At 40.3% G+C, this 24,875-nt stretch overlaps 2 protein-coding genes across 2 annotated transcripts in view; both read left to right on the forward strand.

Annotated features, from left to right (window-relative positions):
• The first annotated feature begins 967 nt into the window (after positions 1-967).
• On the forward strand, positions 968-19,961 carry tmprss15 (transmembrane serine protease 15). Its single transcript, XM_061896440.1, has 19 exons — positions 968-1,103; positions 1,192-1,332; positions 1,406-1,555; positions 1,622-1,727; positions 1,819-1,984; positions 2,942-3,083; positions 6,581-6,670; positions 6,755-6,880; positions 6,960-7,103; positions 12,374-12,484; positions 12,569-12,692; positions 13,439-13,534; positions 13,651-13,700; positions 13,769-13,825; positions 13,890-14,034; positions 14,103-14,278; positions 14,381-14,473; positions 14,562-14,701; positions 19,865-19,961. The coding sequence occupies exons 1-19, from the start codon at positions 968-970 to the stop codon at positions 19,883-19,885; spliced, it is 2,214 nt and encodes a 737-aa protein (XP_061752424.1). The 3' UTR covers positions 19,886-19,961.
• Positions 19,962-20,173: 212 nt separating this feature from the next.
• The window catches only part of LOC133551834 (A disintegrin and metalloproteinase with thrombospondin motifs 2-like), a 35,086-nt gene continuing 30,384 nt past the window's right edge, over positions 20,174-24,875 (forward strand). Inside the window, exons 1-5 of the mRNA XM_061898974.1 lie at positions 20,174-20,521; positions 20,857-21,260; positions 22,372-22,549; positions 22,621-22,718; positions 22,785-22,868. Of these exons, the coding sequence (XP_061754958.1) occupies positions 20,395-20,521; positions 20,857-21,260; positions 22,372-22,549; positions 22,621-22,718; positions 22,785-22,868 (891 nt within the window). The 5' untranslated portion in view covers positions 20,174-20,394. The remainder of the gene's footprint in view (positions 20,522-20,856; positions 21,261-22,371; positions 22,550-22,620; positions 22,719-22,784; positions 22,869-24,875) is intronic.

Raw genomic sequence — 24,875 nt, forward strand, 5'->3', positions numbered from 1 at the left:
TTCAACACCTACGCATCATAGAAGTCAACTTAGTGGAACTGTTTGTCAACATCTACACATCATAGAAGTCAACTGAGAACTGTTTGTTAACACCTACGCATCATAGAAGTCAACTTAGTACAACTGTGTCAACACGTCATGTCATAGAGTTCAAATTAGAACTGTTTGTTAACACCTACACATCATAGGAGTCAACTTAGTGGAACTGTTTGTCAACACCTGCACATCATAGAAGTCAACTTAGTGGAACTGTTTGTCAACACCTACGCATCATAGAAGTCAACTTAGTGGAACTGTTTGTCAACACCTACGCATAATAGAAGTCAACTTAGTAGAACCGTTTGTCAACACCTCATGTCATAGAAGTCAACTTAGAACTGTTTGTCAACACCTACACATCATAGAATACAACTGTCAACACCTACGCATCATAAGTCAACTTAGTAAAACTGTTTTTCAACACCTACACATCATAGAAGTCAACTTGGTAGAAGTGTTTGCCAACACCAACACATTATAGAGAAAAACTTAGAACTGTTTGTCATCACCTACACATCATGGAAATCAACTTAGTGAAACTTGTTTGTCATCACCTACACATCATGGAAGTCCATCCATCCATCCATTTACTACCGCTTATTCCCTTTGGGATCGCGGGGGGTGCTGGCGCCTATCTCAGCTACAATCGGGCTTTTTTCCCCTATTGTTGATCTACAGATTTAAAACTTGAATAATAAAAAAATAATAATACTGAATAATGACAATTTTTTTTTTTTTTTTTACCAAAACCCTTTGTGGTCCCTGGGATCATAACTGAGTGGAGACCAAAATGTATATTTTTTTAAAATATATTGTACTGCTTTTTAAAATAAATATTATGAAAATGGCCCCCACTTGCTTTGATTTTTCAGTGTGCGGCCCTCAGTGGAAATAGTTTGGACCTCCCTGCTCTACATCATTTAAGCTAATGGCGGTCTGTTTTGTTGTCTTCAGCGTCCAAACTGGATTTTCGGTCCAAATCAACTTCCACAAGTTTGAAAGCGAAGAAAACATTGCCTTTCTGAGATTGTATGAAGGAGTTGGTGCTGAAAAGCAGATTGAAGGTGAGAACCGTTTCCTATCAGTCCAACAGACCCAAACGGTCCTGGATTAGGACACAACTCTTATTCACGGACATCTACCATATTGCAGTTGAGCTGTCGGGCTCCGCTCCTCCCGGGAAGGTGTGGCTCCTGACCGACCGATCCACCATAGAGTTTTCCTGGGACGACGTTACCGGCACGAATGGATTCAACGCCACTTTCAGTGCCACCAATCTGTCGCGGCTCACCGGTGAGACGCTGCCTTTTGTCATGGCTAGAGAAGCGTCGAAAAGTCCCTGCTGACGGCGTTGGATGTCTTCCAGACGAGGAGAAGCTGACATGCACGTTTGAGCAAGGCACGTGCCTTTGGAGGCAGCGGCATGATGACGATGGCAACTGGTTCCGAACCAGCGGCTCCACCTTCCCTCCACTCAGTGGCCCAAGTGTTGACCACACACTAGGAAACCTGTCAGGTGGGTAAGAACGTTAACATGGTGTTAGCATCGCTGCTTGCATCCAACACATATCTGGTGACTCAGGTTTCTACTTTGTCACGCCTTTGAGTCCTGGCCAATGGCCGAAGAGCTTCAGGATCCACAGCCTGCCTTTGGCCCCTCGACCACAGCACATGTGCCTGCGCTTCTGGTGAACAACACATAAACATGCAAACAAGGAAGTTGATACGAATAAGCTAAGGGCAAAGAGGAATAAAAAAGCAATTGGTGCGTTTGTGAAGGTATCACATGTTTGGAGAGGATGTGCATCGTCTTCAAGTCCTGCTGCTCCAAACTTCTCCTTTGCATCCTCACACCGAATTCACCCTAGTCTTCCACAGAGACGGTAACTATGGCGACAACTGGAATTACGGCCAAGTGCTCCTCAACCTGACAAAAGACACTCAGGTTGGTGACATCACACAGGACGTCCACTGTTATTTTTGACATGTCACGTGACTGTAGAGCAGTTTTTGAGTCAAGGCACTTTTTTAATACAAAAAATACAGACACACCACCACCAGAAACTTTTTTTTTAGTTTGTTGTTTTCCTGTGTGTAGTGCTTTAGTTCCTGTCTTGCGCTGTTATTTTGGTGGCTCTTCCTGTTTTGTTGGCGTTTTCTTATAGCAGCTTTGAGTGCATTTGCCTGACCTGCTTTGTATTGGCAAACAAGACTATTTCAGTTGTGTGGACGCTATCCTTCTTTGTGGGGACATTGTTGATTGTCATTATATGTACGGACACACATTGTAAGTCTTTGCTGTCGTCCAGCATTCTGTTTTTGTTTACTGTGTAGCCAGTTCAGTTTTACATTAGTTTTTCATAGCCATCCCTATACTACAATGCCTTTTCCTAGCGGGACTTGCATTTTGTTCATTTTTGATTTAAGCATAACATACCTTTTTACCTGCATTCTGTCTCCCGCTGTGCTCTGCATATTGGGATCACGACAAAACGTCCTCGACCCGTTCCGACTTCTACAAAGCAAATAACTTACCTGCTGCCAACTACTGATATAGACTATTATATGGTTACTCTGCCGAGCTCTAAACAGCACAGACACTAGACAACGGCACATTATTTGCAGATTATAATTATTGATTTGCAAATATTTTTTGGACCAATTAGGTGAAGTTGCATAATTTCCCTTAGCACACCAGACAATATCTCATGGCACAACGGTTGAAAAACACTGCTGTAGAGGACTTTTGGTCCAAACTTCGTCTGTCCTTTAGTTTCCTTACCAGAGGCAATATAAAAGCAATGATCAGTGAATACATTTCAAGTTGATTTAAAACTACTTCAAATAGACTTTGGGTGGTTAAAACCCATTTAAAAAACTGATTTCAAGCTGATCAATGCAGGTTGTGTTTGAAGCATTGAAGAAAGGAGGCATAAGGAATGACATCGCTTTGGATGACATTACACTGACGTCCGAGCCGTGTGGCCCCGCCCCTCCTGAACCTACCCTTGTGCCAACGCCGACTGCCATGCCCACTATACCAGGTAAAAATCAAGTCATACTCACTAATCTAGGTGACAATCAAGCCACACCCTTTAAAGACGGAAACATTTAAGACACACCCACAACGTAGGTGATAATCAAACCACACTCATATCATGGAATATTTAAGCCACACCCACTAAGTCAGGTGACAATAAAGTCCACCACTTTTATCAGGGAACATTAAAGCCACAACCATTATATCAGGTAACATTTAAGTCATGCCCATTAAGCCACGTGACAATCAGACCATACCCATTAAATCAAGTAACATTTAAGTCCATCCATCCATCCATTTTCTACCGCTTATTCCCTTTCGGGGTCGTGGGGGGCGCTGGCGCCTATCTCAGCTACAATCGGGCGGAAGGCAGGGTACACCCTGGACAAGTCGCCACCTCATCGCAGGGCCAACACAGATAGACAGACAACATTCACACTCACATTCACACACTAGGGCCAATTTAGTGTTGCCAATCAACCTATCCCCAGGTGCATGTCTTTGGAAGTGGGAGGAAGCCGGAGTACCCGGAGGGAACCCACGCATTCACGGGGAGAACATGCAAACTCCACACAGAAAGATCCCGAGCCTGGATTTGAACCCAGGACTCCCGGACCTTCGTATTGTGAGGCAGACGCACTAACCCCTCTTCCACAGTCACGCCCACAAATTTAGGTGATAATCAAAACAACATAATATCAGGCAACACATAAGCCACACCCACTAAGCCAGGTGACAATCTAGCCCACCCCTTTTTAATGGAACGTTCAACCTACACCCATTATATCAGAAAACAATCATACCACACCTATTATGCCAGGGAGCACTAGAGTCACACCCACTAAACCAGGTAACAATAAAACCACACCCTTTAAATCAGGAAACATTTAATACACACCCACAAATGTAGGCGATAAGCAACCACACTCATATCATGGAATATTTAAGCCACACCCACTAAGTCAGGTGGCAATAAAGCCCACCCTTTTTATCAGGGATCATTCTAGCCACAACCACTCAGCCAGGTGACAACCAAGTCACACTCAATATTTCAGGAAACAATCAAGCCACATCCACTATATTAGGTAACATTTAAGTCTCACCCATTAAGCCAGGTGACAATCAGACCACACCCATTAAATCAGGTAACATTAAAGTCACATAAAAAAAATAAAAAACAAGGCCAGCAACACACATGTCCTTATAATTTTAATATAAACTGCACAGGCGCTTACCAAACACAGACTGGTTTTGACAAGGTCTTTGTAAGTGTGCAGTTATTTAACAGGAAGTGATACACTTAAATAAATAGTCACAGCTGTGGTCATTTGATATAATAAATCAAGAACAACTTCAAAAAAGGAAAGGGCACAAATAATAGACAAAATGGAAAATTATACAAAATACATCCAAGATTCCGTATAATATAGAAAAATAAAGTAATATACATATTTTTTTAAATGCATGGACAATCATTGTAATAAAAGGAGACATAGCTCATCAGCACAGTGAAAAAAATATAGTGCTAGAATAGCTATACCTCCATTTATATACTGTATAGCAGGGGTCACCAACGCGGTGCTTGCAAGGACCAGATGAGTCGCCCGCTGGCCTGTTCTAAAAATAGCTCAAATAGCAGCACTTACCATTGAGCTGCCTCTATTTTTAAAATTGTATTTATTTACTAGCAAGCTGGTCCTGCTTTGCTCGACATTTTTAATTCTAAGAGAGACAAAACTTAAATAGAATTACAAAATCCAAGAAAATATTTTAAAGACTTAGTCTTCACTTGTTTAAATAAATTCATTTAGTTTTTTACTTTGCTTCTTATAACTTTCAGAAAGACAATTTTAGAGAAAAAATACAACCTTAAAAATTATTTTAGGATTTTTAAACATATACCTTTTTACCTTTTAAATTATTTCCTCTCCTTTCTTGACAATTTAAATCAATGTTCAAGTAAAAAAAAATAATTTTATTGTAAAGATTAATAAATACATTTAAATTTAGTTCTTAATTTTAGCTTCTGTTTTTTCGACAAAGAATATTTGTGAAATATTTCTTCAAACTTATGATTGAAATTAAGAAAAAAATATTCTGGCAAATCTAGAAAATCTTTAGAATCAAATTTAAATCTTATTTCAAAGTCTTTTGAATTTCTTTTAAAATTGTTGTTTTGGAAAATCTAGAAGAAATTATTTGTCTTTGTTAAAAATATATCTTGGTCCAATTTGTTATATATTCTTACAAAATGCAGATTGGATTTTATCCTATTTAAAACATGTCATCAAAATTCTAAAATCAATCCTAATAAGTAAAAATTACTAATGATGTTCCATAAATTTTATTTTAATTATATAAAAAAGATTCGAATTAGCTAGTTTTTCTCCTTTTTTTTCAGTTGAATTTTGAATTTTAAAGAGTCGAAATTGAAGATAAACTATGTTTCAAAATTATTTCTTCATTTTTTTCCTGTTTTCTCCCCTTTTAAACCGTTCAATTAAGTGTTTTTTTTTTATTTATTCTCTACAAAAAACCTTCCGTAAAAAGAAAAAAAATATATGACGGAATGACAGACAGAAATACCCATTTTTTATATATATGTATAGATTTATTGAGCAAATTGGCTATTTCTGGCAATTTATTTAAGTGTGTATCAAACTTGTAGCCCTTCGCATTAATCAGTACCCAAGAAGTAGCTCTTAGTTTCAAAAAGGTTGGTGACCCCTGCTCTATAGTATTATACTTATAAAGTATCAAAATGAAGCACCAACCTGAAGCCCTACATCAAGCCACAAAAAAATCTCTATGTATATGATATGCATATAGACAACTTCATAGGACACCATTATAGAAAACACCATTATAGCAGAGAAAACATAAGCCACACCCACTAAGCCAGGTGACAATAAAGCCCACCCATTTTTTAATATTATATCAGAAAACAATCATCCATCCATTTCCTACCGTTCGTCCCTTTTGGGTCACGGAAGGTGCTGGAGCCTATCTCAGCTGCATTCAGGCCAAGTGGACAAGTCGCCATCTCATCATAGGGCCAACACAGATAGACAACATCCACACACTAGGGCCAATTTAGTGTTGCCAATCAACCTATCCCCAGGTGCATGTCTTTGGATGTAAGAGGAACCCACGCAGTCACGGGGAGATAACACGCAAACTCCACACAGAAAGATCCCGAGCCCAGGATTGAACTCAGGACCTTCGTATTGTGAGGCACGTGTACTAACCCCTGAGAGAAAACAATCATATGACACCTATTATGTCAGGGAACACTAGAGCCACACCTACTAAACCAAGTAACAATCAAGCCACACCCATTAATCAAGGTGAAATTCAAGCCACGCCCACTAAGGAAGGTGAAAATCAAGCCACATTGACAAAACCAGCGGAATCCACAAGCCACACCCATTATACCTCGCTAAAACCTGACCACATGAAAAATGTTATTATTTATGTATTTATTTATTTCTGATTGGTCAGCTGACTGTGGGGGCCCTTTTGAACTGTGGGAGCCAGACTCCATCTTCAGCTCTCCAAATTACCCACAAAACTACGGAAACAAAGCTCACTGTGAGAACACATTTTTGTCGTTTAACGGAGCAACTGTGAAGAAACATGAAAAGTAATTAAAATAAAATGCTTGGTGCATCGCAGGTGCGTGGACGCTGCACACCTCCCATGGTCGAAACATCCAGCTTCACTTTTTGGACTTTGACGTGGAAGCTAACTTTGACATGGTGGAGGTGAGGGACGGGGCGGGGCCAAACTCTACCTCACTGGGTGAGCTGGTTTTTGTTGTTTTTTTTAGGCAGAATTCTTGGCACTTCTATTCACGTTTATCTTTTTTTTTTTCTTGTAGCTGTTCTTACTGGCAGCAAAGTCCCAACCCGGGACATCTTCTCCACGACCAATCATGTGACAGTTTGGTTTTTCACGGACAGCTCGGTTAACGGTCGAGGGTTTAAAGCCAACTTCACCTCAGGACTCAACTTAGGTTCACCAGGTAAGGTCATGAATTTTTAACGTCACAAACTTAAAAGCAGACTAATTTGTCAACGACTACTGATAAGACATATTAGCTCGTCTGCGTTGACAGATCTCAGACGTTGTTCTTAATTGTGGAAGCAGTTTATGCTTATAGTAACAAATATACGTTTGCTTCCCACAGTAATAATACACCTCCAATATCCAAAAAATAAAATGTACCTGATGTTAACAAATATAGGTTGGCTTCTCCCAGTAGTAAAACAACTCCAGGATCTATCGGAGAACAAACAAAACACGACAAGACATTTAGTAGCCATTAGGCCAGAGGTGTCCAAAGTGCGGCCCGGGGGCCATTTGCGGCCCGCAGCTAATCGTTTACCGGCCCGCCACACATTCTGCAAAAATTGCGAAATTGATAGTATTGCAAAAATTAAAAAATTATTTTGAAAAAAAGGGGAATGAGGTGAAATCTAGTGAGAAAAAGTGTCAATGTTGACACAAAGCTGCCATGCAGGCAGTTTTTTTTGTTCCTTTTGTCTTTCTTTTCTTTTTTTTCCATTGCTCAAAAATCTGTTATAATGTATTATACTGTAACTTAAAAATCATCACTTTAAAATGTTTTATGTGGAAAAAAATATTGCATATGTTGTGTGGTTGCCATATAAAAACATCAAAGTTTTGACAAAAGAGCATAAAACCAACAAAATAATAGTTCAAACTTAAAATCGACAGATATATCGGAAGTTGATCTTGAAATTTAAGACTTAAAAGTAAAAAAAAAAAAAACTAATAAAAATGCATCATGAGTGGGGAACCTTTCGGATGTCAAATATATTTAGTAGGATTTTATTTAACTTTTCACTGCGATTACTCAAAAATGGTGTCCTGCATTATTGATCTTTGAGGGCTTTAATTGCTAAATAAAGGAACTCTCCTGAAGGAATCAATAAAGTACTATCTATCTATCTAAATACTGCATGTTTCAGTTTTACTATAAAAAAACAAAGTTGTCTTTGACAGAAAAGGCATAAAACCTTATTTGTTTTACTTTTATATCAACCTCAAGTTGATATAGAGATTTACTGTACACATTGAATAAAAAAAATATAATAATACTTTGAATTATTTTTAACATTTTAGTGACTGAGACCATCTATGCTCCCCAGGAGCCCTAAGGATAAAAAAAAAAACACATATATTTTGTTATGGTTTGAAAATGAAAAATATCAAAATGGCCCCCGCATGCTTAAATTTTTCCGTGTGCGGCCCTCTGTGGAAAAAGTTTGGACACCCCTGCATTAGGCAAACGAGCAGCTAACGTGTTTGTTGCTGTGTCATACAAAACAACACTCGACGAAATAAGGTTCACAAGTTGACAAAACCATCCAAGAAGTGTGAAATATTACTTACTCAAACTGAACAAATGTTATGATAAACAAAAATGACATGTATGTTCACAAAACTGTTTTACGAGTTACATTGTGAGAGCGGTTAAAAAAGTCCACCGACCCAAGTTCCGGCGGCTGCAGACTGACGTCACTGTAGTGGATTGAGAATACACTGGTCAGGTCTGCATGGGCCCACCAGGGGGGGCTAATGTACCTCACAATAAGTTAAATTATATACAGTTTATATACAACTAAAACATTAAGCAATACATTGAAAAGAACAATAAAGACGAATGTGTGCTTCATTCATTAAAAAAAAAGATCAATTAGACCAGTGTTTCTTAGTCTTTTTATCAGTGATGTACCCCCTGTGAACATTTTTTTATTTCAAGTACCCCCTAATCAGAGCAAAGCATTTTTGGTTGAAAAAAAGAGATAAAGAAGTAAAATACAGCACTATGTCGTCAGTTTCTGATTTATTAAATTGTATAACAGTGCAAAATTCAATCATTTGTAGTGGTCTTTCGTGAACTATTTGGGGAAAAAAATGATATAAAAATAACTAAAAACTTGTTGAAAAATAAACAAGTGATTCAATTATAAATAAAGATTTCTACACATAGAAGTAATCATCAACTTAAAGTGCCCTCTTTGGGGATTGTAATAGAGATTCATTTGGATTCATGAACTTAATTCTAAACATTTCTTCACAAAAAAGAAATATTTAACTTCAATATTTATGGAACATGTCCACAAAAAATCTGGCTGTCAACACCGAATATTGCATTGTTGTATTTGTTTTTCACAGTTTATGAACTTACTTTCATATTTTGTTGAAGTATTATTCAATAAATATATTCATAAAGGATTTTTGAATTATGGGCTTCACGGTGGCAGAGGGGTTAGTGCGTCTGTCTCACAATACGAAGGTCCTGAGTAGTCCTGGGTTCAATTCCGGGCTTGGGATCTTTCTGTGTGGAGTTTGCATGTTCTCCCCGTGAATGCGTGGGTTCCCTCTGGGTACTCCGGCTTCCTCCCACTTCCAAAGACATGCACCTGGGGATAGTTTGATTGGCAACACTAAATGGTCCCTAGTGTGTGAATGTGAGTGTGAATGTTGTCTGTCTATCTGTGTTGGCCCTGCAATGAGGTGGCGACTTGTCCAGGGTGTACGCCGCCTTCTGCCTGATTGTAGCTGAGATAGGCACCAGCGCCCCCCGCGACCCCAAAGGGAATAAGCGGTAGAAAATGGATGGATGGATTTTTGAATTATTTGTAGAATATTTTTTTTAAAAATCTCACATACCCCTTGGTATACCTTTAAGTACCCCCAGGGGTACGCATACCCCCATTTGAGAACCACTGAATTAGACTGATACACAATGTTGGCTATAGAGAACATGCAAACCCTTTATTTATTGAGTCAAAATATTGAAGTTCGATGATTTGCTGGGGAAAGGGAAGTCTGGGTTTCCCTGCTTAGGCTGTTGCCCCCGCGACCCGACCTCGGATAAGCGGAAGAAGATGGATGGATTTGCTAAAATTGCAACAACTAAAATTATGTACAAAGCAAACTATAACTAAAGAGGAGAAAATATAACCTTAGAGGGAAAACTAATTTAAAACGTGTACGCTCGTACAACACTAAAACATTTTAGCATATCAGTATGGGGAATTAGATTATGGAGTGGATTAAGTAAAGAAGTTAAACAATGTACAGGTATGATTCAGTTTAAGAGGTTGTTCTAATTAATAGTGCTTACAAAGTACAAAGAAGAAGAATTATGAGAAACACCTTCAACCTTATTGAAAATGGGATATTCTTAATCTCAGTTTGTGATTTATGACTGGCTTAATCATCTAATACAAGAACGTCTGTATTAATCATTCACTGATGTCATTGTGCTATAAAAATAAGTCGGTAAATGAACATATGTATTTGTAAACCCTCTGAAGTAAGAAAGGGCTTGGATTAAATAAGCTTTGCTTCTTCCTTCTCCTTTTCGGACATGATGTATAGAGAAAATATATGAAATTGTGTGATGTATTATGTTCTAAGTGTGTTCATGTTCTAAAAAAAAACTAAAGAAAGAAAGAAAGAAAGAAAAAAATAATGTAAATGTTTGCAAGTCTAATAATCAACCCCCATGCACTGGCACTTTTACTAAGTTACAAGATATTACGCAAACCCCAATATGCATGTTACAGACCTGTGTTGCTCTACTTTGGCTAATTTATCAAACAATAAGGCAGCGTACATCAAATATCGTCAGCATAATGTTAATTGTGAAATTTTCATCTTAAAATTCAGCAATTTATCTGTGATGTAACTTAATCCATGTTTTGGCTTTAAGGACAGATCAAACAGGTTTTATTACACCAATAATCTAAATTATTCCATCAATTAGATACATAACTCTAAAAATGTGTGTTTTAATTAAGTAATTTCAAGGGCTGTCTTCGACTATGGATTTCCATAGTCAAATCCGATGTGAAGCGACCGGAATGAGAATCAGCACGTCCAAGTCCGAGTCCATGGTTCTCTCCCGTAAAAAGGGTGGAGTGCCATCTCCGGGTTGGGGAGGAGACCCTGCCCCAAGTGGAGGAGTTAAAGTACCAAGGAGTCTTGTTCACGAGTGGGGGAAGAGTGGATCGTGAGATCGACAGGCGGATCGGTGCGGCGTCTTCAGTAATGCGGACGTTGTATTGATCCGTTGTGGTGAAGAAGGAGCTGAGCCGGAAGGCAAAGCTCTCAATTTACCGGTCGATTTACGTTCCCATCCTCACTTATGGTCATGAGCTTTGGGTCATGACCGAAAGGATAAGATCACGGGTACAAGCGGCCGAAATGAGTTTCCTCGGCCGGGTGGCGGTGCTCTCCCTTAGAGATAGTGTGAGAAGCTCTGCCATCCGGGAGGAACTCAAAGTAAAGCCGCTGCTCCTCCACATCGAGAGGAGCCAGATGAGGTGGTTCGGGCATCTGGTCAGGATGTCACCCGAACGCCTCCCTAGGGAGGTGTTTAGGGCACGTCCAACCAGTAACAGGCCACGGGGAAGACCCAGGACACGTTGGGAAGACTACGTCTCCCGGCTGGCCTGGGAACGCCTTGGGATCCCCCGGTAAGAGCTAGACGAAGTGGCTGGGGAGAGGAAAGTCTGGGCTTCGCTGCTTAGGCTGCTGCCCCCACGACCCGACCTTGGATAAGCGGAAGAAGATGGATGGATGAAATCCGATTCGTTGGAACATATTTTTTATGTTACCAATAAGCAAGCAGGAACCCAGCTAACGGGCATACCCACAAATAAGCGGATCTCCTTCGCGACTTTTTCCACCTTAAAGAAAAGAAGGTTAAAACATAGCAGAAATTGAAGTAGTCAGATAAGCCACTCTATGGTCAGCTTTGTTTCTGGCGTAACACAAAGCGAACACTCAGACTTAACTATCTAGAGGAAGTAAACAAGGTTTATCTATGCGAACCTGCGGGAGGATCATTAGTATTGCCGTTGACAGAGGGGAGTAGTTAGGGAGGCTTCCTGCTTGAGCCAACTGGTCGAAGCTACACCCTTGTGACATGAGCCGGTTTCAATTACCGGGTATGGTCAATGAGAAGTTTTGGCCCGGACCGAGGCGCGTGGTGGTACAGCGTGCTACATGTCCGAGGGGGTGTTCCTGGCTGGTAGTAAAGTCCGACACAAATCAGACTCCTGATTTGTGTCACATTTTCCAAGACACTCTTAGTACTAAAGAGTGCATAAGCCAACTTTAATGAGTCTGAATACTTTTATATGTACGCAAATTTGGGGTGTCTGATGTATAGAAACGGTTAGTCAATTTCATGCACAGAATTTTAAATAGGAGCACAGGTCTCAACTCTTCTTGTGGTTGTGTGTGAACTAGATCCGTGCCCTGTAGACCAGTTCCAGTGTGAGACAGGCGGCTGTATCCCGGTTAACCGTCAGTGTGATGGAGTGCTCGACTGTCAGGATGCTTCAGATGAAGCTAAGTGTGGTGAGGCTGACACGTCTTTGCCTTGACAACTGGTTGCATTGTAGATAAACAAAACGCTGTATGTTTGTCTGGGCACGACTTTAGTTATGTTACAGAGGAACACTTCAAGTCGTCTCCAGTTTCAGATCGGCTCTTCTCTGTTCACTGTCTGTGCGGACACCTGGAGCCCTTACCTGTCTGACTTCACCTGTCAGTACCTGGGACACAGGTAGGGACTAAAGGTAGATTAGTTCTTAAACTTGAGAGCTCAGTGCCTAGGACAAAGGTTAGATGTAAGACCTAACCAGTCAGGATAAGAAGGTAAACTACGTGTAAGACTTGAGAGAGTGTTACCTAGCTAGGACACATGTATAAGTAACACATGACGAGTCAGGTCAAGAAGGTAAACTACTGGTAAGACTTGAGCAATCAGTACCTAGGACACAGGTAGGGACTAAAGGTAGATTAGTTCTTAAACTTGAAAGCTCAGTGCCTAGGACAAAGGTTAGATGTAAGACCTAACCAGTCAGGATAAGAAGGTAAACTACGTGTAAGACTTGAGAGATTGTTACCTAGCTAGGACACATGTATATGTAAGACATGACGAGTCAGGGCAAGGAGGTAAACTACTTGTAAGACTTGAGCAATCAGTACCTAGGACACAGGGAAATGTGTCCTAGGAACAGAAAGTCGACTACTTGTAATCCTTGAGCAGTCACCATCTAGGACACCGGTTGATGTTAGACCTGATCAGTCAGGAACAGAAGGTCAACTACTTGTAAGACTTGAGCAGTCACTACCTAGGACACCGGTTGATGTAAGACCTGACCAGTCAGGGACACAAGGTAGACTACTTGTAAGACTTCAACGTTCAGTACCTAGGACAGTCAGGGACACAGGTTTAGACCACTGGTAAGACCTCACCAGTCAGTCCTGGGACACAGCTTCCAGTAGCTCAGCTTTGCCAATGTGCAGGTCGGGATGGAGCTCTCCGCTGCTTGCCATGCCAGAAGATTCACCTTTCACGAGTGTCAAAGTCACCAGTGACGGAGGTCTGGAATCTAACGTGAGGTAGTAGAAAGCAAACACCTTGAATACCTGAAAGTTAGAATGTAGAAGTAGATTTTGTTTCTAGACACACACTTGAGTAATTCACAAGATGGAGAACAATTTTTGGTATTTTCCAGCAAAAATTGTGTTGGTGACCACGTGATTTCTCTCCACTGTAACAACCAGCGTGAGTACACAACACACAGTTGTCAGTGTTGAAATATTTATGTCACGGTTGTTGTCTTTGGGTTTCAGCATGTGGCACTCGTTTTGTCAGCAATGACAGCGTGGACCAATCAGCAACTAGGGAAAGTAAGAATGGGGAAAATAGTCCCTCTGTGTCTTAGTTCCACTCACTAGTTTCGTTATTTGTCAGTTGAGGACAGAGTGGTTGGCGGGACTGACGCAGTGAAAGGGGCATGGCCGTGGATGGTATCACTGTATTGGAAGGGTCGACATGTGTGCGGTGCCACATTGCTTGGTCATAATTGGCTGCTGACTGCCGCCCACTGTGTGTACGGGTGAGACCACCTAGCTCAAGATGTTTGGACGTCGCGTTGGGATTGCTGGCTGACGCTTCTTTCAACAGGAAAGAACGACCCCTCCACTTTTGGTCGGCAAAGTTTGGACTTTATGCTCAGAGTGACGCAAGAGGTGTTGCCATGCGCGAACTCGATCGCATCGTCGCCAACCGACAATACAACCGACTGACCAAAGATGGCGACATTGCCATGATGCGCCTGAAGATGCCTGTCAACATGACTGGTGAACCTAAAAGCCTATATTGATGTACTGTCTGTGTATATACACACACACACATACACATTCTGTCACTCAACATGTCTCTATGTGTTTGTACGTGTTCAGAGTTGATACAACCAGTGTGTTTACCTGAAAAAGGTCAAGAGTTCACAGCGGGAAGGAAATGTTACATTGCTGGATGGGGACGAGATGCTGATGGTGGGATCTATTTGTGTATCTATCTATCCATCCCTCTTTCAGTCTAACTATATACGTAACTATCTAGCTGTGTGTTCATCTTGTCCAGGTTCTCTTCCTAATATTCTCCAAGAGGCTTCTGTACCACTGGTGGAACAGGATCAGTGTCAGCAGCACTTGCCTGAGTACACCATCACCTCCAACATGCTGTGTGCAGGATATCAAGAGGGCGGAGTCGACTCTTGTCAGGTAAACAACTGGGGGCTGTACTACTAATCCTGGATAAGTTTGAGGATCAAGTCTGGATAAGCGATACTACGACGCCGGTTATCTTTTAGCAGGCCATGGTAACTTATGCGATGGAGCGAGCAGGTTTGGTTTGAGGATACCAGATCATAGTCAATAACTGTACCCCCCACTGACCAATCGGATGTTTCTGAAAACGACATCATTATTCATTGATAAATCTGTCAAGACCCGCACGGATAATAAAAGTTAAAAGCAAGGATTTGCTGAGATCGGGCAAAGCTAGGGAGGCGCCAGTCGATCGGTCATTGATTAGCAGAGGTGGGTAGTGACGCGCTACATTTACTCCGTTACATCTACTTGAGTAACTTTTGAGATAAATTGTACTTCTAAGAGTATTTTTAATGCAACAGACTTTTACTTGAGTATATTTAAAGAGAAGAAACGCTACTTTTACTCTGCTCCACTTATCTACATTCAGCTCGCTACTCGCTACTGATTTTTATCGATCGGTTAATGCACGCTTTGTTTTTTTGGTTTGTCAGGCAGACCTTCAAAGTAGGATCTATCACAAGCCTGCGTTTCACCAATCAAATGTAGTCACTGGTGACCTTTGACTCCATTTCACCAATCAAATGCAGTCACTGGTGAGTGGTGACGTTTGACTCCGTTTCACCAATCAAACAGAGCCATGCGGTCACATGGTTAACTGCCCTTTTATTTTTTTATAAACCTTTATTTATAAATTCCAACATTTACAAACAGTTGAAAATAATAATCAAAGTATGTAAAAAAAACATTATAAAAAACATACAAAACAGTGCCAGGGGGTTGTAAATTCAAAGTAATTCAAATAGAATGCAAGAAAAATATGTAGCCATAGGCTCACTCAATCTCAGTAAATAACTTCAATTTGGAACACAGCATCATCGTTTTCATAGATTTTTGGTTGTTAGAGGTAGAGTCTTTTAATGTAGAGTTCTAAATCTTTTTCAAAGGCACAAAAAACAGGTCGGGTATTGAGAAACTTACATTTATGAATATTAAACTTAGCCAATAGTATAATGAGGTTGCAAAAGTAAAATTCATTTTCAATTTTTTTTTCAATACAGTGTAAAAACAAATATATATTATTTAATATATATTATTGTTTTAGTTGCTTAAGAGATATTCCTGGCTCTGAATTTGTTCATCGCTATTTTTCTGTTTTTGTGCATTACTTGATGCCTTCATAATTAAACGAACAGGTTACTCATCAGTTACTCAGTACTTGAGTAGTTTTGTCACAACATACTTTTTACTTTTACTCAAGTAAATATTTGGGTGACTACTCATTACTTTTACTTGAGTAATAAATCTCTAAAGTAACAGTACTCTTACTTGAGTACAATTTCTGGCTACTCTACCCACCTCTGTTTATTAGTATCGAATATTTCGTGGTAGAAGTATGTGATCGGGCAATGTTGATAAATGCCGTTCAATGCCAACTACAAACGCTGAATCCTGTTTGTTTGCTAGCAGCTAACTATGTAAGTCCATACAGAGCGTGGAGATGCTCCCCTAATTTAATATTCCTCCACTGCGGAAAATAACCTAATTTCTTACAAGTAACATTACCACCGGAGGACGAGGCTTAACATGTTACATGCTTAGGGAAAACCAGCAGGAGCGGACAAGAAGGCCTGCTTATCGCTAAGCTAGCCGCTAAACACAAGTAATAAGTGATGAGTAAACTTTGAAAAGTTTAAATTGAACCGGGTTACAATTAGCGATATGACTAACTCACAGCCAGCCCGAAGCACACGCAACAAAACACTTGCTTAGGGCCTCACGGCCACTAGAGGGACCTCAAGAGCAATTTTGTACTATTTTTACTTTTGCACTTGATTCTTTTTTTGCACAACAAACCGTTTTTGCACATTGCTGTTGCATGTTTTTGTCACAAAAAATAGTACACCGAATCAGAATCATCTTTATTGGCCAGGTATGTTTAACACACAAGGAATTTAACTCCGGACTGCGCTTTCTCTGCAGTGTGTAAACATTAGATCAGTGGTTCTCAAATTCGGGTATGCATACCCCTGGGGGTACTTGAAGGTATGCCAAGGGGTACGTGAGATTTTTTACAAATATTTTAAAAATAGCAACAATTAAAAAATATTTTATAAATATATTTATTGAATAATACTTCAACAAAATATGAATGTGAGTTCATAAACTGTGAAAAGAAATGCAACAAAGCAATATTCAGTGACAGCTAGATTTTTTGTGGACATTATCCACAAATATTGATGATAAAGATTTCTTTTTTTGTGAAGAAATGTTTATAATTAAGTTCATGAATCCAGATGGATCTCTATTACAATCCCCAAAGAGGCATTTTAAGTTGACGATTACTTCTATGTGTAGAAATCTTTATCTATAATTGAATCACTTGTTTATTTTTCAACAAGATTTTAGGTATTTTTATATCTTTCTTTTCCCAAATAGTTCAAGAAAGACCACTACAAATGAGCAATATTTTGCACTGTTATACAATTTAATAAATCAGAAACTGATGACATAGTGCTGTATTTTACTTCTTTATCTCTTTTTTTCAAACAAAAATGCTTTGCTCTGATTAGGGGGTACTTAAATTAAAAAAATGTTCGCAGGGGGTACATCACCGAAAAAAGGTTGAGAACCACTGCATTAGATAATAACAATTTTCTAAAAATATAAAACATGTAATTTTAGACTAATATGTACAAGACGGATGAGACAAGATGAGACTTTTACTGTAAATACAAAGCTTTACATTTTTAAATTAGGAACCCTATGTGGCACCCAGGATATCATTCAATAATTGATATTATTCATCTTATCAATGCATTGGTATTATTTATGTTCTTAACTGGGCCACCACCATGTATTTATAAATGACGTGATAACCTCAGGCCGTAAGACTCTTGAACGCATCATAATGAAATTATCCCCTCAACTCCCCCCAAAATGGATAAACTCGATGGAATAAAAAAGACAATATAACATTCATCCATAAACATGGTCACGTGAAAAAGTGCAATGTATTTATCTGTGCAGTAATCTATTTATTTGTATCTGCACCTTATTGCTATTTTTTTTATCCTGCACTACTAAGAGCTAATGCAACAAAATGTCGTTCTTATTTGTACTGTAAAGTTCAAATATGAATTACAATAAAAAGGAAGTCTAAGTCTATAGACATGCCAGACTAACAATAGAATAATGTAAACAACACTGCCAGAGCCGCTATGAGTTTAAAATAGGTGCGTGAATGATCAACAATCAATATTATTGCCAGAAATAGAGGGCCCCAAAATCAGAATTAGAGGGCCCTCAAACCAAAAGAGGGCCACAAAATTAGAAATAGAGGTCCCCAAAATCAAATTTTGCATTGGGCCCCATTGAGACTGCTTTGACCACTACACCACAGACACAACCTTATAGATAGATAGATAGATAGATAGATAGTACTTTATTGATTCCTTCAGGAGAGTTCCCTTAGGTATGACATTACTTACGACTTTGAGTATTTTTTTTATTCAGTGTGCTACCAAGTTTGCCTTGTACCACCTGGGTTGAAACTCAACTACACCATTGAAATTAAGTATGTATTAATGTAATGTAATACAGTTCATATAGTATTTGTTTGCTAATAGTGTGTTTAAATTACACATTCACATAGTCTGGGATTTTCTACCAGCCTCTCCTCCTGCAAAAACATTTCTTTAGCATATATAATATTTTATTCTTCAATCTTAAAGGCCTACTGAAATGAGATTTTCTTATTCAAACGGGGATAGCAGGTCCATTCTATGTGTCATACTTGATCATGTTGCGATATTGCCATATTTTTGCTGAAAGGATTTAGTAGAGAACATCCACAATAAAGATCGCAACTTTTGGTCGCTAATAAAAAAGCCTTGCCTGTACCGGAAGTAGCAGACGATATGCGCATGACATCACAGGTTGTAGGGATCCTCACATTGTTTACAATCATGGCCACCAGCAGCGAGAGCGATTCGGACCGAGAAAGCGACGATTTCCCCATTAATTTGAGCGAGGATGAAAGATTCGTGGATGAGGAAAGTGAGAGTGAAGGACTAGAAAAAAAAAAGACAGAGGGAGCGATTCAGATGTTATTAGACAAATTTACTAAGATAATACTGGAAAATCCCTTATCTGCTTATTGTGTTACTAGTGTTTTAGTGAGATGATATGGTCGTACTTGTACAACCTGAAGGTCTGCCCTGCACCTTTCTTCAGTACCAGTCGACGGGTGGTGGCGATGCCCATCTCTGCCCTTCGCAAGGGACCCTCTTCGAAACACGATCTTTCGAAATGATCGCTGCATAATACACTGTACTTTGTGTGTATGGTCCAATCCAACCGTGTTCGCTTGACCGCTCTGTTCCATCGTAAAGTTTCACCGTCATCTTTCGGGAATGGAAACAATGAAACACCGGCTGTGTTTGTGTTGCTAAAGGCGGCCGCAATACACCGCTTCCCACCTACAGCTTTCTTCTTTGACGTCTCCATTATTCATTGAACAAATTGCAAAAGATTCAGCAACACAGATGTCCATAATGCTGTGGAATTATGCGATGAAAACATACGACTTATAGCTGTGAATGGTGCTGGAATAAAATGTCCTCTACAATGCGTGACGTCACGCATCACGTTTTAGCATGATACTTCGGCGCGAAACTTAAAATCGCAATTTAGTAAACTAAAACCGGCCGTATTGGCATGTGTTGCAATGTTAAGATTTCATCATTGATATATAAACTATCAGACTGCGTGGTCGGTAGAAGTGGGTTCCAGTAGGCCTTTAACATTATGGATTGTTCTTTCCAAGTGATGTAAACTGCTGAATTGTTGGTACATTCTGTCTGTGACTGCTCATCTGTTGCTAAGTCGGCCCCTTTCATATGGACATTCTCAACACAGCCCTAGAAAATCATGTCTTAACAAATCACGTTGTAATTCAGCTTCATAGTGCCACTTGTCCCACATGTTCAATGTTTGGCTTGTGTAAACTGTAGAACAAAGAAGTGATCCTGGATAACTTCAACTCGATTTGCAGTACAGGCCATTGAGCTCATTTAAAGAAGTGTTGAAGTCTGAGTGGGGCAAATCTTTTAGCAGTCACAGGACCATTGCTAAAGTTTCAATGTGTTGGACCAGGGTGACTCTGGTGGTCCACTCGTGTGTCTGGAGGACGGATACTGGACTCTCATTGGTCAGTTTCTTTCAACTATTCCCATCAGAGAAACTCCACATGTGGGAATAAACATCCATGTGATTCTTCGCTGACAGGTGTCACGTCCTTCGGGATTGGTTGTGGTCAACCTGCACGGCCTGGCGTTTACGCCCGTGTCTCGTCCTTTGTGCCTTGGATTGCAGACATTCAACGCTCTTCCTTGCTGTGGAGGCCATGACGACTGATGACCTCATCAAGCTGCGGATGCTCTGATTGGCTCCACCAAGGAATGAAAGTTGTTTTATTTTGATCATGTTGCTGTTTGTTTCTCTCGTTTTTTTTCTTTGACTGCTCTCTGCAACGCACTCAGGACACACACACAGGCACACACGCACAAGGCAGAGTATGTGGGCGGAGCCTCTATGGGGCTGAGGGAGGAGTCAAGACTTGAACGAGACAGACACGCGCACACATGCACACAAGGTGGGAGTTTGTGTGTTCTTGCAGCCACTCGGACATGGACTTGTTAGCGTGTGGAGTGTTGATTGTGTTTGTGCACTTCGTCTCTCTACATTCAGCATTAATTATTGACAACACAGGTAATGCACTTTACCATTACTTTTGATAATACTATCATAATGGTTATGACACTGCTACTGTCATTGGTACTGTAAGCGATTATTTGTAATTCATTCAACTTGACTGTAAATGCCTGTAATAAAAGTCCTTGATACAAGAAGTGTATTCAAATTGCATCATAAGAAGATAGTCTGGGGATGACGTCATCCATCCAATGTGTTATAGAGTTACATGAAGTACTGCTGCAGAGGACATCATTTGATTTTTTTTTTTTTTTTTTTGCCAATGTTCCAGTCTATGTTTCCATTCCATCGTTTGACTTTGTGATTTCACTTATGTTTATCCTGTCTCTCAGATTCGCTCCATCGAGTTTTGTCAGAGTTCAGTGTCATCCGTCCAATCAGAACCAACTCGCTGGGACATTTCCTGTCAGCGTCGGTGTCGGCCCACTCCCTGCGCCGCAGCAAAAGACAAGCCGGCTCCGGCGACGCAAACAAACCGTTGAGTGACGCAGGAAATGCACCATGGATGGACAACGGGGAGGCGGAGCTTTTTTACAACGTGACGGTATTTGGGCAGGAACTCCACCTGCGACTGCGTCCCAATCGCCGCCTTGTGGCCCCTCATGCCACCATGGAGTGGTGGGAGGAGTCGGGACGCAAACGCTTGCAACCAATCGGTGACACCAGCTGCCTCTACAAAGGAGGGGTGTCCAACATGGAGGATACATCTGTTGCTATTAGCAACTGTGACGGACTGGTGGGTGCCGCCTAAACACATTACTCAGCTGAAGGGCATTTACACTGGTGAACATCATCAACGTAATCATATTATCAATGACGACAACAAAATTGCAATAATTGAAAGCAAAGTAACTGATAAGCTAGTTATCCTGACCCAGGCAAATAAACTTGGACTAATAATAGGTCTCCATTGAAAATATTCTTATTCACTAGTGACTCAATCAATCAATCAAACTTTACTTATATAGCCCTTAATCCCGAATGTCTCAATGGGTTGCACAAGCCACAATGACATCCTCGGCTCAGATCCCACAAGAGCTAGAAAAAACTCAACCCAATGGGCACAATGAGAAACCTTTTGGACGAGCAAGCATCCAAAGTTGTCCACATTGGTTGAACAAATCAGCAATTCGCCACTTGTGCATGTCTGTTCAACCAATCCTCGTACTGGTTTTCATTACATTGATGTCAGTGTGGGTCGTTTTCCAAAAAGTTTTGGTAGTTGCCTTATTGATTTGTCAAAGGAATGTTGTTGCATGTGGCGCATTCCAAGATGTGATGGAAACTCGCACACACTTCCAAGATAGAGGCCGTTGATGGGTGATGGGTGTGCGGCAGTCACTATGGTGATGGACTGTTTTTTTGGACAAGCGGTAGATGTTGGACAACAAGCTGTACGAAACGGAGCTCGCAGTCTTTGAACAATTTCACGGCTCGCGCAAAACTCTTGATGTCACGAGCCGAAGGCTGCAAAAAGTGAAGCGCCGCAGCCACGTGCACACTCCCAGCCTGACGGTCATTTCTTTGAGCGAGGCAGACGGTTGATAGGATCCAGATGTGGTGGAAAGATGAGACTTTTTGAAAGGAATGGGCTGCACTGCATATTCACTTAAGGAAAAGAAACGTTCCTGTAAGCTATTATTTTGAGCTGTTTGACTCTCACCAAAACACTGACTTTTATTTCAAAGCTTATCTGTTTCACAGTCACCTTCATTTTGCTGCGGTTGTACTCTTTGTTCTCCACCCAACACACTTCGCTCACTGCATCTCAGTATGTCTTCCGTAAATCCTCACTGAACCTTGGCGTATGTAAGCAGAGCTTCAGTGGATCCCATCTGTGTCTGCAGGCTGGGATGATCCGGACAGGGAAAGAGGAGTTTTTCATCGAACCGTTGCGCCGACAGGGAATTGGAAGCACGGGTGAAGAAGAGGACGAGGAAGGAGGAAGACAACACATCGTTTATCGAATGTCTGCCATCATCAACACAAAACAGGCTGTCAATCAAACTGATGACTTCCTGGCAGGTGGGAAAAGAACACTCCCCTTTTGTAAGACGCAATTGAGTCAAAGTGATACCCTGTACTCTTCTTTTCAGCACCTCTCTTAGGTTCCTCAGGTGTGCTGAGGTCCAAGTCTGGCTTTGCCAGCAGACAGCGACGCTTCATCCAAGAAGCAGAAGTGTTCAACATTGAGGTAAAGAACGCATTGATGTTGCATTTTTTCCTACGCCGTATCCTCAACCAATTCTTCATGTCTCAGGTCTTGTTAGCTGTGGATTATTCTGTCCTTCTATTCCATGGACAAGAACACGTCCAGAGATATCTTCTCACCCTGATGAACATCGTAAGTTGAATCAGTGACACTGAAGTTCAAAAGTCAACCCAGACACTGAATTTAGGCTCAAATTCAACGAATAGACCACGCATCTGCAGTTGACTTGAAGTGCATTCTCAAGGGACTGCTATACATCATTGGTTTGTATCAGGGGTGTCAAACATACGGCCCGGGGGCCGCGAACAGGTTTTATCCGACCCATGGAATGAGTTTGCTAAGTGTAAAAATTACCCGGAAATTTTTGAATGAAAAAAACAGCTGTTCTAAATTTGTCCACTGGATGTCGCAATAGCGTTTCTTTGTATATTTGTAGATGATCAAGTGTATGTACAAAATAAACCACATGATGTTAGTACATCAGTCGAGGAAAATGATTAAACTACATAAATAACATCCTGTAATTTGATTTTTATAGAATTTTTTTATCTTGATAGATGGAAAATTAACACCAATGAGTTGACTGATGAACATTATCACATACTTTAATCAGAAAATATAAATAACCACAAATAAAGATAGAATACTATTCACTGCAACAGGTAATTGTAAACCCCCCCGCCCCCCAAAAAAAACGTTATGATTTGTACAAACCCCATTTCCATACAAGTTTGGAAATTGTGTTAGATGTAAATATAAACGGAATACAATGTTTTGCAAATCCTTTTCAACCCATATTCAGTTGAATGCACTACAAAGACAAGATATTTGATGTTCAAACTCATAAACTTTACTTTTTTTGCAAATCATAATTAACTTAGAATTTCATGGCTGCAACACGTGCCAAAGTAGTTGGGAAAGGGCATGTTCGCCACTGTGCTACATCACATTTTCTTTTAACAACACTCAATAAACGTTTGGGAACTGAGGAAACTAATTGTTGAAGCTTTGAAATTGGAATTTTTTACCATTCTTGCTTGATGTACAGCTTAAGTTGTTCAACAGTCCGGGGTCTTCTTGTCGTATTTTACGCTTCATAATGCGCCACACATTTTCGATGGGGGACATGTCTGGACTGCAGGCGGGCCAGGAAAGTACCCGCACTCTTTTACTGCGAAGCCACGCTGTTGTAACACGTGGCTTGACATTGTTTTGCTGAAATAAGCAGGGGGGTTCATGATAACGTTGCTTGGATGACAACATATGTTGCTCCAAAACCTGTATGGACCATTCAGCATTAATGGTGCCTTCACAGATGTGTAAGTTACCCATGCCTTGGGCACTAATACACCCCCATACCATCACAGATGCTGGCTTTTGAACGTTGCGCCTAAAACAATCCTGATAGTTATGTTATGTGTTGTTGATAAATGACTTTCACTTTGCATAGTAGAGTTTTAACTTGCACTTACAGATGTAGCGACCAACTGTAGTTACTGACAGTGGTTTTATGATGTGTTCCTGAGCCCATGTGGTGATATCCTTTACACACTGATGTCGGGTTTTGATGCAGTACCACCTGAGGGATCAAAGGTCCGCTTACGTGCAGTGATTTCTCCAGATTCTCTGAACCTTTGGATGATTTTACGGACCGTAGATGATAAAATCCATAAATTCCTTGCCATAGCTCGTTGAGAAATGTTGTTCTAAAACTGTTCGACAATTTGCTTACAAATTGGTGACCCTCGCCCCATCCTTGTTTGTGAATGACTTAGCATTTCATGGAAGCTGTTTTTATAACCAATCATGGCACCCACCTGTTCCCAATTAGCCTGCACACCTGTGGGATGTTCCAAATAAGTGTTTGATGAGCATTCCTCAACTTTGTCAGTATTTATTGCCACCTTTCCCAACTTCTTTGTCACGTGTTGCTGGCATCACATTCTAAAGTTAATGATTATTTGCAAAAAAAAATTTTTTTATCAGTTTTTACATTAAAAATATGTTGTTTTTGTAGCATATTCAACTGAATATGGGTTGAAAATGATTTGCAAATCATTGTATTCCGTTTATATTTACATCTGACACAATTTCCCAACTCATATGGAAATGGGGTTTGTCCAATTTCAGAATGTACTA

This window comes from Nerophis ophidion, linkage group LG04, assembly GCF_033978795.1.
Source record: "Nerophis ophidion isolate RoL-2023_Sa linkage group LG04, RoL_Noph_v1.0, whole genome shotgun sequence".
NCBI lineage: Eukaryota > Metazoa > Chordata > Actinopteri > Syngnathiformes > Syngnathidae > Nerophis > Nerophis ophidion.

Bases quoted from the DNA above. Each gene is read 5' to 3' on its own strand.
- tmprss15 (XM_061896440.1), top strand. From the start codon at position 968: ATGGCGGTCTGTTTTGTTGTCTTCAGCGTCCAAACTGGATTTTCGGTC. The intron at 13,535-13,650 runs GTAGTAGAAAGC...GGTATTTTCCAG, and splicing joins GGTCTGGAATCTAACGTGAG to CAAAAATTGTGTTGGTGACC. The intron at 14,702-19,864 runs GTAAACAACTGG...CAAATCTTTTAG, and splicing joins GCGGAGTCGACTCTTGTCAG to CAGTCACAGGACCATTGCTA.